At 36.6% G+C, this 15,038-nt stretch overlaps 1 protein-coding gene across 12 annotated transcripts in view; it reads right to left on the minus strand.

Annotated features, from left to right (window-relative positions):
* Positions 1-15,038, minus strand: part of DNTT (DNA nucleotidylexotransferase) — a 172,445-nt gene that overhangs the window by 92,241 nt on the left and 65,166 nt on the right. For 9 of the 12 annotated variants that reach the window (XM_021293757.2, XM_021293755.2, XM_065068400.1 and 6 more), the window contains one exon: positions 2,060-2,139. In XM_021293757.2, coding sequence (XP_021149432.2) covers positions 2,060-2,133 — 74 coding nt within the window. In that variant the 5' untranslated portion in view covers positions 2,134-2,139. Of the gene's footprint in view, positions 1-2,059; positions 11,205-15,038 lie in introns of those variants that run through there. The other 3 variants (XR_002419400.2, XM_021293762.2, XM_021293754.2) reach the window with 3 other exon arrangements.

Genomic DNA, 15,038 nt, shown 5'->3' on the forward strand with positions numbered 1-15,038 from the left:
ACAACTTTTCAAAGCAAACTATTTTCCAGGAGATGAACAAAACCCCTTGGCCTAATTCATAAAAATAATCACTGATTTCATTAAATCACAATGACAAATACTTCAGTCACTCCATAGAAAACTGTTACCACATAACTCACCGCTACATTAGATGTACTACCAGGTGTTTTAAAAAGATCGACCAAATTGCTGTGTAACTGCAATTATGATTTAGGTCTATCTTTTTGAAACACCCTGTATATTTGGAAAGGTATTGAATGTACTATACTTCAGAAATATGAAAAGTGTCATTGTACAGCACAATTTTTTTCTCCCCCATTGTGGAACTTGTGGAGCAGAGTCCATTAAAAAAAAAATTTAAAAATCCCAGTTTATTTTAATCTAAATGATTACAAATCTAGGTTAGGTGAACCTCCATGAAACACTATTGGTTTTAGTATTACTTAACCCTGCTGGGTTGTAATCCAATGAAGTTGTCACATCATTATTTGAGGGGGAGAAAGGGGGCGGAAATCAGTTAGAGACATATAACTTCTTCTTCCTGTGGTTTATGTCACTTTATATAAAATATTCATATGCAGTATATTTGTACCAAGCTGCAGATCTGGGAACTTCGCCATTGCTATGCTCACAGCAGCAGTTTAGCTGCTGTGCACCAGTTTCCTCTGTTACCTGTACAGCTGTGCTTTTTTCTTGGCAAAGAACATAACCAATTCAGCATTTCCCCTGGAATTTTCAAAACCAAAAATCAACAGTTAAATAGTTCTGCCTTATCCAGTAGCAGCTAAGTTGAAATGAAACTTAACACCTGCCTTGCATACAATTTACAGAAAGGCTGAGATACTGGCAATAAACACCTGTGTGTAAAAGCAGCCCAGATAAAGCCTCTGCTCAGTCCTCAATGTAATATTAATGTAGGATTCAGAACAGCCCAGTTCACTTTTTTTTACCCTAAGAATTCAATTAGTTTTGTATCAGACACTAATTGCCCATTTCTGTTCAATACCTGCTAGAATCTTGCTTTACAAGTTATTTCATCCTCCCTTCTTCCTCAGGCTTTCAAAGCTGACGGGATTGAAAAATCTGTGGAAATGAGCTTTGATAGAGAGGACCCAGTTGTATACTATCTGCATACAGATGCAGAGAAATGATCAATACTTAGTTTTCTTCCAGCTTTTCAGAGAACATATAAAATTATGAAGCTTTAGGAAAACTGCATAATGACATAAGCACCACTCATGAAAAGCATTATTTGGAGGAAGGCTTCCTTCAAAATAGATTGGCTTATTGAAACACCACCAGACAAATCTGCAGTTGCAGTATATTTTCACCCTGAAATGCCATATCTGTGGTATTTTATTCTTAGTTTTTTTTCTTCAGTGCTCTTCCAGATTCTACTAACGTGTCAGCCAGTAACCTTGAGACTCACATCAGTGTATTACTCACAGGAAGATTAAATATTGGAATACTAGAGATGTTCTAGAGAAATGTCCCTCTCAATCCATCATATTTTCCATTCTTGCATGTTTAATTCTTTTTCATTTCAGAAATTGGCCATTAAGTTTAATGTAAACTTAACCTGACTTCAAGGGCGAAATAAACAATGGCTGATTTAGATCAGCTAAAGACATGATTCGTTGATTCCAATGAGACTATACAAAAGCATAGAAACATATCCTGTGGAAAACATTTCCGAGTTCACACAACATTTTTTATTTTCCATGTGAGAAGCAGTACATTGAAAAATGCAGACAAATTAAAACTGACAGACTTAAGATAAATCAGAAGCATAGATTTTTAGAGGTTAAAATAATAGAAATTTTGCTAATATTTGTGATCTGCCTGATTTCTGTGCAGAAGACAATAGAAATGAACCATGCTTGAAGAACACCCACTGAAATCCTGAAGCACCTTTATAGCGGGTAGAGCAATGTATATCCACTAAATATATAAGCAAAAACTTCAGCCGCAGTCTATTTGTATGACTGCATTTATTAAATTAGAATGCTTCTAGCAGCATTACTACATTTCATTTCTACACATATAAACATTTTCCTACCTTAGCTCACTTTCTACTCTGAAACCTTTTCTTCTTGCCAGATCCATCAAAAACATCCTTCTGGTCATTCCCATCTTCCTCTGCATAATAAATATGACAAACTTATTGAACTTTATTTCATAACTGCAGGAAAGCTTTGGGGAACGCATCCCTTTCTCTCTCTTCCTCTGGGAGAACACAGCTGGAGCTCTGATCCTATCCATGATGCAAGGCAGAAGTGTTTTCACTTGGGTAAAAGGGAGATAACATGCTTTCTGCCAGGCAGCAGCTGTATTTAATGTCACCACCCGTTGAAGTAATTTTCTTCTGTTTCCCCTCTGAAATCAAAAACAGGTGCTACACAAGCAGAAACATCACTTGCTTTCTAACAGCTGGGACTAAATGCACAGAACTACTCCAGACAGGTGCAAATATGCTTTCATTCTTTAAAACAACCATTGCCCATAAAGACTTTATCCAAATACTATTGATCAATGCAAAATTATCTCAAAATATCAACCATGACTTCAGCTGGTTCAATGACCCAGTTCCATCTTTTCCAAATTGCAGGGTATATTAATTTCCAATTTATTAAAACAAACAAAAAACAACCCTCTTATTATTATTACTAGGAACTATGTCTGTCCTGGTTTTGTTAAAAACCAAGTTTCTCTTTTAGCGAAGTTGCCTGTCAGCTAAAGCCTTCATATTAGCTGCATTTTCCTGGAGAACCAGATACATGTTTTGGTAAACATAGCAATGGAATGCAAAGTTATTGATAAGCATGGATGCACCTCTAGCGAGAGGGGCAACGAGAAACAGGTGACCAAGAAACTGACCAACTGTGTATAACATTCCATTCACGTAAATACTTCATATAAAAGTGGGAGATCACGAGGATCTCGTCCTCCTTCTTTCCTTTTCCTTATGGCTGACATTAGGAGAGGACCTTGCTAGTCGTCCCTGTGAACTGAGGCCTAGTAAGAGACTGAATCCAGCTCCGAGCTGGGCTGCAGAGTCCAATCCAGGACTTTGGTGCTGGCTCTGCAGTTGCTGAGACTTTCAAGATTGGTTTTGTATATTTTGTATTATTTTCTCTATTCTTATTAGTAGCATTAGTAAAACATTTTTAATTTTTCCAACTCTCTTCTCTCTGTCCTTCTTTCCCTCCCGATCACCTGTCCTGAGTGGGAAGGGGGCAGAGGGAGGGGCAAGAGGGGAAGCGGGGGGAGAGGAGATTAACAATACATCTGCTGGGGTTTTATTGCCATCCTGCAATCACAACCCTCGACAACGTCTTAGAACACAACTAAATAACAGTATGTAAATATGTTGTAGAACAGCCTGTACACTTGCTGCTTCTATCTAATTAATTTGATTTTAAAAGTAGAGTTTGATGGGTTTTTTTAAAGAGAGCAAACAAAAAACAAGCTTTAGAAATTAGATTTACAATAATATAAATCCTTTGCTGTTTTGATACCATGGCAATGAAAAACAAAGCGTTAGAGATGTGTTTAAATACGCTCCTGGTGTGCATTGCCAATATTGCTTTCTATTTGCCCTGGAATGTACTGCTCTCTGTGGCAGGTACAGTAGAGAAAAGGTAACTATCTTCCTGCTTTTAAGCAACCATTGATCTCCAAAACCACTACAGAAGAGATTATGGAGGCTATGCACCATATTCTCCTAGAGGATGGGGCATTGGTCATCAGAGAACTACACTAGAATTAGTTGCGGACATTGTGTTGGATCCAGTCAGGTATCACCCTGAATTTCCATCAGAGCAAAGTGAGGGCAAAGAACCAGGCTTACAGCACGTGCATCTACTTCAGCACAAATCTACTTCAGTTGTGAATATCCCCATTTCCATGTCAAGTTGGATTTTTAATTTTAGTGTAGCAGAGAATTTGGATTTTACCAGTCCTTCAGAATGTGTCAAGAACATTATATCTTGCAATTCTCATCGCTCATGTTCGGGAGAGGAAGCAAGGTAGAAAAGTCCTGCCTGAATCAGATCTATCAATTTTACTTTCAGTCATTTTCTATCACAGATGGATATACAACCTGAGTTACAGAAAAAATGAGTGAAAAGCTATTTTCTGCAATTATGGCCATGAGTTTAAAATAAAATTATAAAAGTATTACTGAAGTTTTCACAGGCCTATAGCTCTTGCTTCTTCAACTGTATTACCTGCCACAGATATAAAGAAACAGTTTTCATCAGAATAGAAACCAACCATCAAAAATTAATATAGAGCTTTTAGCTCTAGGGTCTTCCTGAGGCCATGAAGAAAATACATACATAGTTCAGTACATTGACTAGACTCCATTTATTTCTTCCCTCGCTTAAGGATAACCCAGAAGCCAAAATATCTATTCCTCTTTCTGATTCGTAACATCAAAATTGTCAAAATAAATCATTTCAAGGTTATTTTGAAATTATATGAGGTATTTTGATAGGAACTGGAAAATGGACAAGCAGACTTTAAGAAGCTTAAGCAAAAGAATAGCAGCAAGGGAGAAAAAAAAATTAATAGTGATGAGTCTGGCATTAAGGCTGAGCAATATGCTTCAGTTGCTCCATGTCTGGTTTCCAGACTACCAGTGAACCAGTGAATACTGGCCATCTCCCTGTTTACCGTCTTCCTAGGCTGGTAAAGCACTTTATCTCAAGCCCTACAAGGAATAATGTATTTGAGAACAGATTCTTTACATATGTTAAACAACGTCTTATTTTAGGATATAATTAATTCAGTGCTCTCAAACATGTATATATAATTTCCCCTAGTGTAACATCAAGATGCTTAGTGCCAGTAAAATCCTTCTGGCATGAAAAACATAAGTTATTATTCCTTTGTGTTATTGTAATAACTCTTGAGCCAGATTTTCAAGGGTATTTAGGTGCCAAAAACTACAAATAGAGGCCTACTGGGATTTTCAAAATATCTAAGCAACCTAGGCATCCGGCTCCTTTGGAAATCAATTTCTGGCTTTGAACCTAGTGCAAAGAGATTTTCTCTGCCTAATAAATGCAGTATAATATTATGAAAAGGTATCTGCCAATGATGCAATTTTATTAAACACACTTTCTAAAATTAACAGGATTTCCATATCCCAGATGAGTCAATAACCTAGTCTCCTACAACACTACATTATAATATTTTTGACAGCAACACAAAGTAGAAAATGCATTAGGGAGAGAGCAAATACAGCAGAGAAAAAGCATGTCTCATTTATGACAAAGTATCTTGTTATCTGCATTGTGACACCACGTAGAATAACCTTACCCTCCACCACATATTAGTGGCCTAAAACCACAGAAATTTGTGGAAATTTTTCACTCTCAGTAGAGTGTCCTGGAGTTCAGAGTAGTTCACATCCCTAGGGGGAAATCTAGAACAAGTTTCCATGTTCTGATGTTCTTGCTGGGGATCATTTTTGTGCACAGATTAAGAAAGAGATATATAAATGCTGATGGTCATTTAAACAATTGTCTTTGATCAGTCATGGTGTCTGTGCCAACAAGAGCATCCCAAGCAGTATTTAGTGCAGGCCTCAGCCTGGAGCCCAAAGTACTGCTCTGGCTTCAAAGGGGGGTTTCCTCAGGATGAAAAGTGCAAGAACACACGATTTCTGGAAAGGACAGTTTAGGTCCTTCAAATTTCAGTATTCACACATGCTTTCCCTGCACCTTCTTGATTATTGTCAGATAGTCTTTTAGTGCCCTGCTTTCATGTGCACTGCATTGTAAATATTTGATAAAATGTTACTTGCCCATTTTATATAGCTTCCCTGTGAAGAGCAGTGAAAGGTGCTTTTAATACACAGCCACAGTATGCTAACCTTCAGAGAAAGCATCTCTCAAGTACCATCGTAAAACTAGAGAAGTGATTGTTTGGATACTTTTTTATTTATTTATTTCACATAGGATTAACAGCATTTCAAGCAGTATGGTTCCACAAGGATTAATTTCTCTTAGTTTTTTCATTTTAAAGTCTTTGGTGATTAAGCATTTTCCCACTAACAATTTCATGGACACTTAAAACTCCTTCTGATATTTGGGTTTGTCCAGATATTGCCATGACTTTGCTTTTGATAAAATTCTGGCCTTCTTGGCTGCTAAACACTCCCCTTTGCTGTTGATACTTGCTCTACCAATCTCTCAATTCCTAAAAGTAATATGGCAGGCATTTTTCCTGGTTTTAGTAAAAGTTTTGGGAAATCCAATTATATTTAAGTTATTACATATAATTTTTCTATATTTGTACTAGTTACACTTCGTCAATGCATACATTTGAAAGATGTACATATAGCAAAATGTAAAATATTTAAGAACTTTTTTTGGTGAAATTTTGTCTCTTACAAACAAGTACGGGCTTTGTTTTAATCCTTTTATTTATTTGTTTTACTTCAATCTTCTGCTTCACTTGTCACCTGGGAGCTATATGGACTCATGAAGGCCTTGAGTTTGTCTTTAATTCTATATTACATGGAAAGTTTTTATTATTGTTTAGTAAGTAAACAACAAGCTTAATATCTTACAATTCCATTGGACAAAAGGGATCAGTATCTGGAATTCCTGGACAGTGCTACCTGCACCAGAAAACCTTGTTTGAGAACATGTTGAATCTATTCCTTCAGTCCCTATATTTTTCCCCATAAACCAATATATAAATTCTGACAAAATGAGCACGGTAAGCCAATCTGCCTAGCCTACAAAATAAAGAAACAGAACATCATGCTGTTACATTTGATCCCAGTTTTTTGAATAAGTGTATTATATGCTGGAAATATTCAGATAAAATTAAAAATCAATTCTCCCTCATCTCTTTTGGCATTTATATTCTTTGAACTACTGGAACTTTTCAGAGGGTAACAAATACACATCAAAAGTTACAAAGTTTTGAGTTACATCAAAAACTATAAACTCCATTAAATACCCAGATGACCAAGAATTTTGAAAAACTGATCAATTGATAGTATGCTTTTAATGTGTTTACTTGGCTGTATCATGGCATTTGGCAGGTAAGATAAAGTAGGCTTAGAGAGCATATGAAATCTTGTAGTTGCTGTCATCAAGTCTACAGCATTTCTGATGTATATGGCCTGAATAGCTGCTTATCTTCCACTCCCTCCCCACCTGTCCCCCGAAACTGGAGATTAAAACATGAATAAAACTGTATTTAGCAACATCTCTCAAAAACTGCCCACATAGAAATCATACCAAGAGCTGACAGCTTCTTCACCTGATTGTATGCACAGCTAGTACAGAAAGGGTTTGTTCTTCTAAGCCTTTTCTGAGGAAACTAGGGAAGAGCGATATCACAGTGCTGAATAATAAAATACAGCAAAAGAGTTCATCCTTACAGAATGGGGAAAAGTAATTTGTAACAACTCCTAGCAGGAAATAATTCCTACTCACATCAATATGCCTATATTCCCTGAAAACTATTATTTTCAGTCTTTCTTCAGTTTCTGTGTTCAGAAACAAAGCTTACAATTGCTCCCTTTGGTTACTCTACTAATGGTAGCTGCTGCTCCTTGTTGTGATTGTTATTGGACTATTCTTTGATTTTTTGTGCTGGTGCATCAATGGTTTTCTTTATACTGTAGTCTCATGAGAGCCTTGTTAACCTCTCAGCAACAAGCAGAGACATATCTACATAATCCCATCAATATACATGGTCAGGCATGTCCTTTGGCAGTTATCCATCTCTTCCAAACACAGTTTACAAAAGTAAGGGTCTCTGGATGTTGAGCACCATCTATTTAGACTCACATTCATCTCATTGCCAGTATCAAGGTTGCATGGCCTACGTTTTAGGCAGCTGAGAAGAATATTTCTCTCAATGATGAATAAATAACATTCATGTGGACACTGCAGAAACTTCTTACACAGAAAAATAATACCAGTAATCAATACACTATAATATAAAAAACCTTATTCTGTCACCTTCATTCTCTCATAAAGGATCCTTATTTCCTCCCTCACTCCTCTAGTAAGACACTGCTAATATAACAGCTAATTTGATCATGTATCTTCTTTTAATTAGTTATTACAATAATTACTAGATGGTAGAATTGATGCATCTTGCAGTAACACTGCAAATGCAGTTCTAGACCTATTTACATTACAGAATATACAAACAGCAGTATGTGTAAGATTTATGTCTTCTGCACTCACAGATAGTAAAGCATGATGCATTTAATAAAGATAGATGTTCTTAGGCCAAAATAATGAAAAATGAGAAATGAGAAAAGGCTATTGCCATGTTTCACAGAAAGCTTTCAACTATACACTCAATTTTCAGTAGCGCAGGAAAGCTTCTTTGGCTTGCTGTTCCCACATCCTCAAGCTGAGGAGATAATCAGACCAGGTTATATAAAAGAGATGAATAAATAAGAGTAAGTACCATAGATAATGTTGTTGGAGAGGGAAGAAAAACTTATGAATAATATTATGTGGTATGTCCCCTTGTCCTCTCAAAAGTTTATGTGAATCACACCGAGATAAGAAACTTTCTCATTTTCTGTCTATTGAGCAGAAGCAACAGGTAATGGCTAAAAGTACAGTGGGTCCTGACGGAGCTCTTTCTGCACACCCTGCTGAAACAAGCTGTAGAAAATAGTCAGAGCTAGCATCAGAGAAGCTGAAAGAATTGCTGATGAGGATTACATGTATCTTTGTGTTATCTCCAGAGAGAAAACAAAACAGATGTTCATCTGAGTGACATGTTGTGAATTTTGCAGGTGAAGGAAAAATATTAGAAGCCTTTTTTATTCCAGAAATCTGATCTGAAGGAAGCTAGAAAGCAGAGTGGAATGGGGCAAAATTCTCACCTTTTTGATTTATTGAGGTTCTGAGTGCCACTAATGCAGAATTAATTACAGAAGAAGTAACATAGCAAGAGTGAGTTTGCTTTATCCAGTTGGATTTTTTTTTAATCCAAAACCAGTCTTGTGGCACAGTTTTCACAAAAGCATTATTTCAATTTCTTGCTGAATTCACGTATAATTTGACAGCTGCCTGAGTATCACAAAAAATATTTTGTATTTTGCAGTGTGGATTTGATGGCTCTACTTTTCAGTACAATGAAAGCTATTTTTTTTTTTTTCCAGCTACATAAAAATCTACTTCTCAAATCCACTGGAAAGTCTTTTTCCAAGCTCTCTCAAAACTTGCTCCCCCATTTCACTGTGCAGAAAATTGATTTTAACTAAGTCCATTCAAAAGTTGCAGTAGCCCCTACAAGCCCAGTGCCAGTATAGCCCTGCATACTTGCTGAGCTGTGGACATATGTCAATCAATCTTTAAGAAGACCACACTGTCCCCAGATAGAGCCATCTTTCTGACTCTTTAAATCCCAGATGTAAATCTTGTGCCATTATTTTATGATGCACACCTGCTTATTAGGAAATTCCATCACAAGTTTTGACACATTCTTACTATGCAGAAAGACAGTATAATTCCACCTAACTGAAGTACTTGTATCGTGAGCTTTACTCCTCTTTCCCATGTTTATTGCTGCATAGAGGATCCAGTTTTAAGAAATTAAAGCTGATTTTCTGCTATGGGAAAAAATCAGACTCAAAGTACTATTGCATAACTATGAATGAAGCTGGTAATTCACTAGTTAAGTGACAAAACAGAAGACCACACCATACTGAAGAACTTTCTGTCAGAAAGCTTCAACATCTTTCTTCCAACTGTCTCCCATACCCTTGTTTTTCTATTCCTAGGCTAAACTAATTATTGTCATATATTATTAACTGTGACAGCAGGAAGCATATAAAGCAGGTAAATCTATTTTTGAATGCTGTTCTGTTCCAAAAATTCACTCAAAACTTCACTAAAAATACATGCTGTTTATAATTTAAAGATATTTTAAGTTATTCCCTTTGTCTTTCATGATGTTATTAAAGATGTAATTCAATATCATAGTTTTATTTTGCTGTTGGCAGATCATCATGAGGTTTACAGTGCATTACAGTTGAAAATGTCATGAATACAAGCATGATACACAAACAAATTTAGCCTCTATTTTGTTTAGCTGTGTTGAAATATGTAGAATTACACAGATGTAAAATCAGGCCAAGCTAGAGGGGAGAAAGACCTAAATTCCAAGACCATGCAAATTGTTATGGAGAGCAGGTACCAGTAGATACCAAAGTTATCATACAGCCAAGAACAAATATTTAGACATTACTACATATGTGTTTTCAAAATCCAGCTAGCTCAACTCCAGCTATTCTAGGCTACTCTTCTACAATTTGGCTTCAAGCATCATAGAAGTGATACCAGTCTACCACCCAGCTTTCACTGTCCAAAGCAAATGAGTCAAGTAGCAGGACTTGGAGAAAATCTGTAGATTTTGGTACTTAGGCCAGATCACTGATTCATTTGCATGAGGCACTGAGGAAAATACTGTTTCTTCTCTCTTACAGTCTTACCCACTGGTCTCTGCTGTGCAGACTCATCACATGGAACACTGGCATATCTCAACACAACATGCACAGCAATTGCCTATTACCCTTCAAAGAATGAGGAAGCCACAGGTATAACAACACACAGACTACAGCTTTGACAGCTGTAAGTGAATGCGTATCAAAATCATGCCAAGAAGAAAAATTCTGCAGAGAAAGATACTTCAATAGTAGCAAACTACTAAGATTAAAATAATGATGTAAGATGTAGTCATCCTTTAAAGTGTATGGGAAAATAGTCCAAGGTATCTCTTATAAGAAAATGCTTATCTAGGCAAAATGGTACATGATATAGATGCTACATACACAGATTTGACTAAAGAACGGTAATTTGTGTATGGGAGTGTCATAATCACTGAACATGAGTTATCAGTTAACATCGATAAAATTATATTTTGCTAACAGTATGGTTTGTATCTACAGAAAATGCGATCAGTCGGTCCATTATCTTGTCACATTGCATAATCTGCAGAGGGAAAAATATCTGTGTATATTTTTGTACGTTAGTAAATCCAGAAAATTCTCTGTCTCAAGTAATTACAGGTAGTGTGTATCTTTCCCTTTAAATACACTCAATGGCTTCCTGGTTACGTACTTCATCAGTATGTAGGTCATTTGAGTTTAAATGTGTTCTTGATCCTTTCCTACACATTGTACAGGTGTTGAAAACTCAAAGGAGGCGGGGCAGGGGCTGACTGTGAGTGACTACACTCACCTTTGAGGGCTGGAAGAAAAGGCTGAGACCAATTTTGCAACAGCCTGTAGTGTTCTGGTAGCATGCACACTGTGAAAGGAAACTGAAAATAAATATTTTTTTATTAGTACTGACAGATGAAAGTTAAAGGAACTACCTAAATTCAACTCTAACAGTGGATGTTTCTGAGAGGGAATACAAAATTTCACATTTGAGAGAGACAATATTGGGGGAAATCATATTCTTCACTTTGCTGCAGTGAGTGCAAAAAGATGGCTCTGTCTAGGAGGACAGTTTCTGAGTAGGAAGGATTTGATGATGGCAAGGATACAGGCATATAACAAGGACATATGATACAGACCATTAATAAATACCTGAAATAGCTATTCTCTGGTAGACATTATCAAATAAAAGTTGAAAGGTATCAAAAGTACTTCAGATAATTTGCATTTAATTGTAAATTATGTATATATACACATTCTATATATGTACACACAAATTCTCATCTCTTTAGTTCCATATAAAATTATTTTGCCAAAGCATTAACATTACAGTTCTATCAGTTAGATGTAGTAATTGTTGGGGCAAACACTCTATAACTTTAGCAACCATTTATACATACTATCTTCACTACTCACTTGTCAAAACCAACAGAAAACAAAACACAAAACCCACCAACCTTTGTGGGGAGACACAGTTGTGGAGTGCACTCCCTGCCGCTCCACAGCAAACCACCACAGCATCACCTCCTGCTACCTCCACAGCTGTGCTGCCCACAAGCATGCTGCAGCACCAATACCAGTGTAAACAAACAGCAGTACAACATAGAAGGGTGAAAACAAGGGCCAGAAATGGAGGATAACTGTTTGTTTTAAAGAACTAAGAGGGAAAGAAAAAGTAACTGACAGTACTACTTCAGTCATATGTAGTCCTACTATGTGTGTTTGGATTCATAAGATGTTCTCAAGGCTATTTTACACTGCTTGGCATAGCAATTTAGTGGAGTCTTCAAGAAAAAATGCTTAGGAAAATAATGGAGCACTAAACTAATAAAATTAAACTACTTTAAATAAGTAGAACATATAACAGATGGAGTTACTATTTGTTACCACCTTGTCACTCACAACTCAGAAGTCAACCACTTGCACTTGACTCTGTAAGTCACCAAGAAAAACTTGAAAAGCCTTGCTCTTGCAAAGTCTGAGCCACCTGAGGTTAGAAGAATCAGCTGAGAAGGCACTTAATGTGATGGTGGAGCCAGTTACTCTAGGACTTACTTCATATAAAAGGCTTATAGCCTTCTCAATCATCTCCAAAGCAAGCAAAACAGATTTTAGCAATACATTAAAACAGTGATTGCTCAGGTTTTCTTTTCTTGTTAAATTTGAGAATATATTCTCATTACAGCAATGACTGAAGGTCTGTCCTGTTGCTTTCTTTCCTCAGAAGGCACATTTTACAGGTATCCATTTAAATGGATACATTAAAAACACACAACCTTGTTAAGATTGTTCGGTAGTATAAATAAACTAGATACACCTGAAGAGTTATGTGTCACTTTTCACAGTAATTCATGCTGAACATGCCTGAAAAGCAGTTGATACTCTCCCCATTCCTTACATTTCAAAATAGGCATATATGTAAATTTAAGTGGCATACTTAGCTCTCTTCAGGTTTTTTTTATTTTCACAACTGACTAGAAGCTCCAAACTCATTCACCTTCTATTTAAATCACTGCTTTACAATATCCTTCAGCTGTGAGAACATATAACAGTTTTCCAGTGTAGTCCTAGGACTCAAATACAGCAAGCTTAAGCCATACACATTCAAGAAAGCCTATGTTGGAAATTATCAAGCAGCAAACTTGTTACACCCAGATATAAATATCTCACCCCACAATATTTTGAGATACTGTCTCAACTCTGTGCCTGAAATGTAAACCTTAGCCAATCTGTATACAAACTTTCAACAGAGGAACCACTTTCATTCCCACTCTAAATACAGGGGAATGACCAAAGCAGTGTCAACCTGAAAACAAGGGCAATAGCTTGTGTAAGATCTGATAAGGTAAAGTTGGACTATACTTAGGCCAAATTTGGTGCTCTTAACATGATTTTACCTCCTGGGCCATGACACTTTGGATAATAAATAATGCTAATAGAATAGGATGATATTTTGGATAAAGGTTACATCTATAGCTGAAATACACAAGAGTTAATAAAAAGGGGTTGAGGTAGGTTCAAAAATATATATTAGCATGTAAGTTTGGTTTGTACTTACACAGAACAAGTGTTCAGTATGGCTACAAACAAGGGAGATAAGAATAACCTTGGACTTAGAGCAGCGAAGATAAGGAAGCCTGATTTTGTGGTAAGGGCTAGGGTCCAGATCCACAAGGTCAGAAAATGTATAACTTGATATCAGTATCAAAGGGGCCACTAGACTAGATTTAGTCTGGGCCAGCAACCTCAATTTACTATGCACAACGCAATATATCCATATCAACAATCGGGTTAGAATAATCATTATGTTTTGGGAAAACAGAGCTCATTTGCAAGGTGTTTTAGACTTAGTCTAGAAATGAGAAAATTGCTTGAGCACTGGCACGAGCAAGGGTCTGAAACCTGTGTGTGAATTTTGGCGAAAAGTAATCACTTTTCAACGTTAATGAACAGGTTAAATCTTCAGAGTTCAGTAGAGTTAAGAGCTGAGTTCAATAGGATCCCGTGGCCTATGTCTAAATGGACCATTGGGCTAGCAATTCTGGGCATGCAGATAATATAAGGGTAGGAAGGGTCAGGATTGCTGGGATCATTTAACCACATTGCCAGAGGGGTTTATGGCTAATTAATTCATGTGCAAATAAAGAAACTTTCCTGTTTGTATAAAAGTGTTAGGTGTGGGGAGGTAACAGCTGTGTTTGGGCTAACAGTGTCTGACAGACTAGAGTCAGACCTGAGTCAGAAGCCACCACCTGGCTTGGTTTTGTGGTCATACAAGCAGTAATTTTCCCCTGCAGAACTCAGCTGCACTTTTGCACCTCTTCTCTGTTTAATCTAGCTCTAACCCTTTTCTTCAACCTGTATAGTAACCCTATTAGACCTCAAATTTAATACAGTTCTCAGGCAAATTGGTGCATTTATGTTGGCAAATGCTTTATACTGAATGCAGAGGAGCACACATAGTGTAGAAATGCAAGCAAGTAAGGAAGTGTTTTCAGTTCATTTGATGAATAATTGTTGAAAGAAATACTTGTTTGATTAGAAAAGGAAAAAGTTCTCCATGAAATTAGACCAAAATGTTTCTCTGTGATTGAAAGTGTTCATTCAACCAAAAATCAAAATTCTTGATCAATTATCCCAAAATATCCACATTCAATTAAAGCTGAACAATGTGTTTCATTTGATGTGAAGCCAGGCAACATAAAGCAATATTTGAATTCTTGTTTTCCTAATTTCTCTTTTTATTTTTAAATTTAGGGCTATTTTTATTTTAAAACATCCCAGAACCTTTTTTCCAGATTTTTTTATAACAGCACCTGTTGCTCTGCTCTGCAGAAGCTGGTGTTATTGTGTAGTTAGAATTCACTAAGAAGAAATGCCTCTATTCCCCAAAGGGTGTTTAAAAGACAAGTCAACCTAGAAGTCCCTGTCTTAATGAAACATCTCAGAGGTAACTCTGCTGAACTCAGTAGAACAGCAGCACTGGTGGAGAAACACTAGTTAGATGCAATGCCAATAAGGACATGACCCCATCCCTTTATTTCAACTCATCCTGCTGGTAACATTACCTGGTTTATCTAAGTTTTGTAAACACAGAGTC

The sequence above is a fragment of the Columba livia genome, chromosome 6 (genome assembly GCF_036013475.1).
Source record: "Columba livia isolate bColLiv1 breed racing homer chromosome 6, bColLiv1.pat.W.v2, whole genome shotgun sequence".
In the NCBI taxonomy this organism is placed as follows: Eukaryota; Metazoa; Chordata; class Aves; order Columbiformes; family Columbidae; genus Columba; species Columba livia.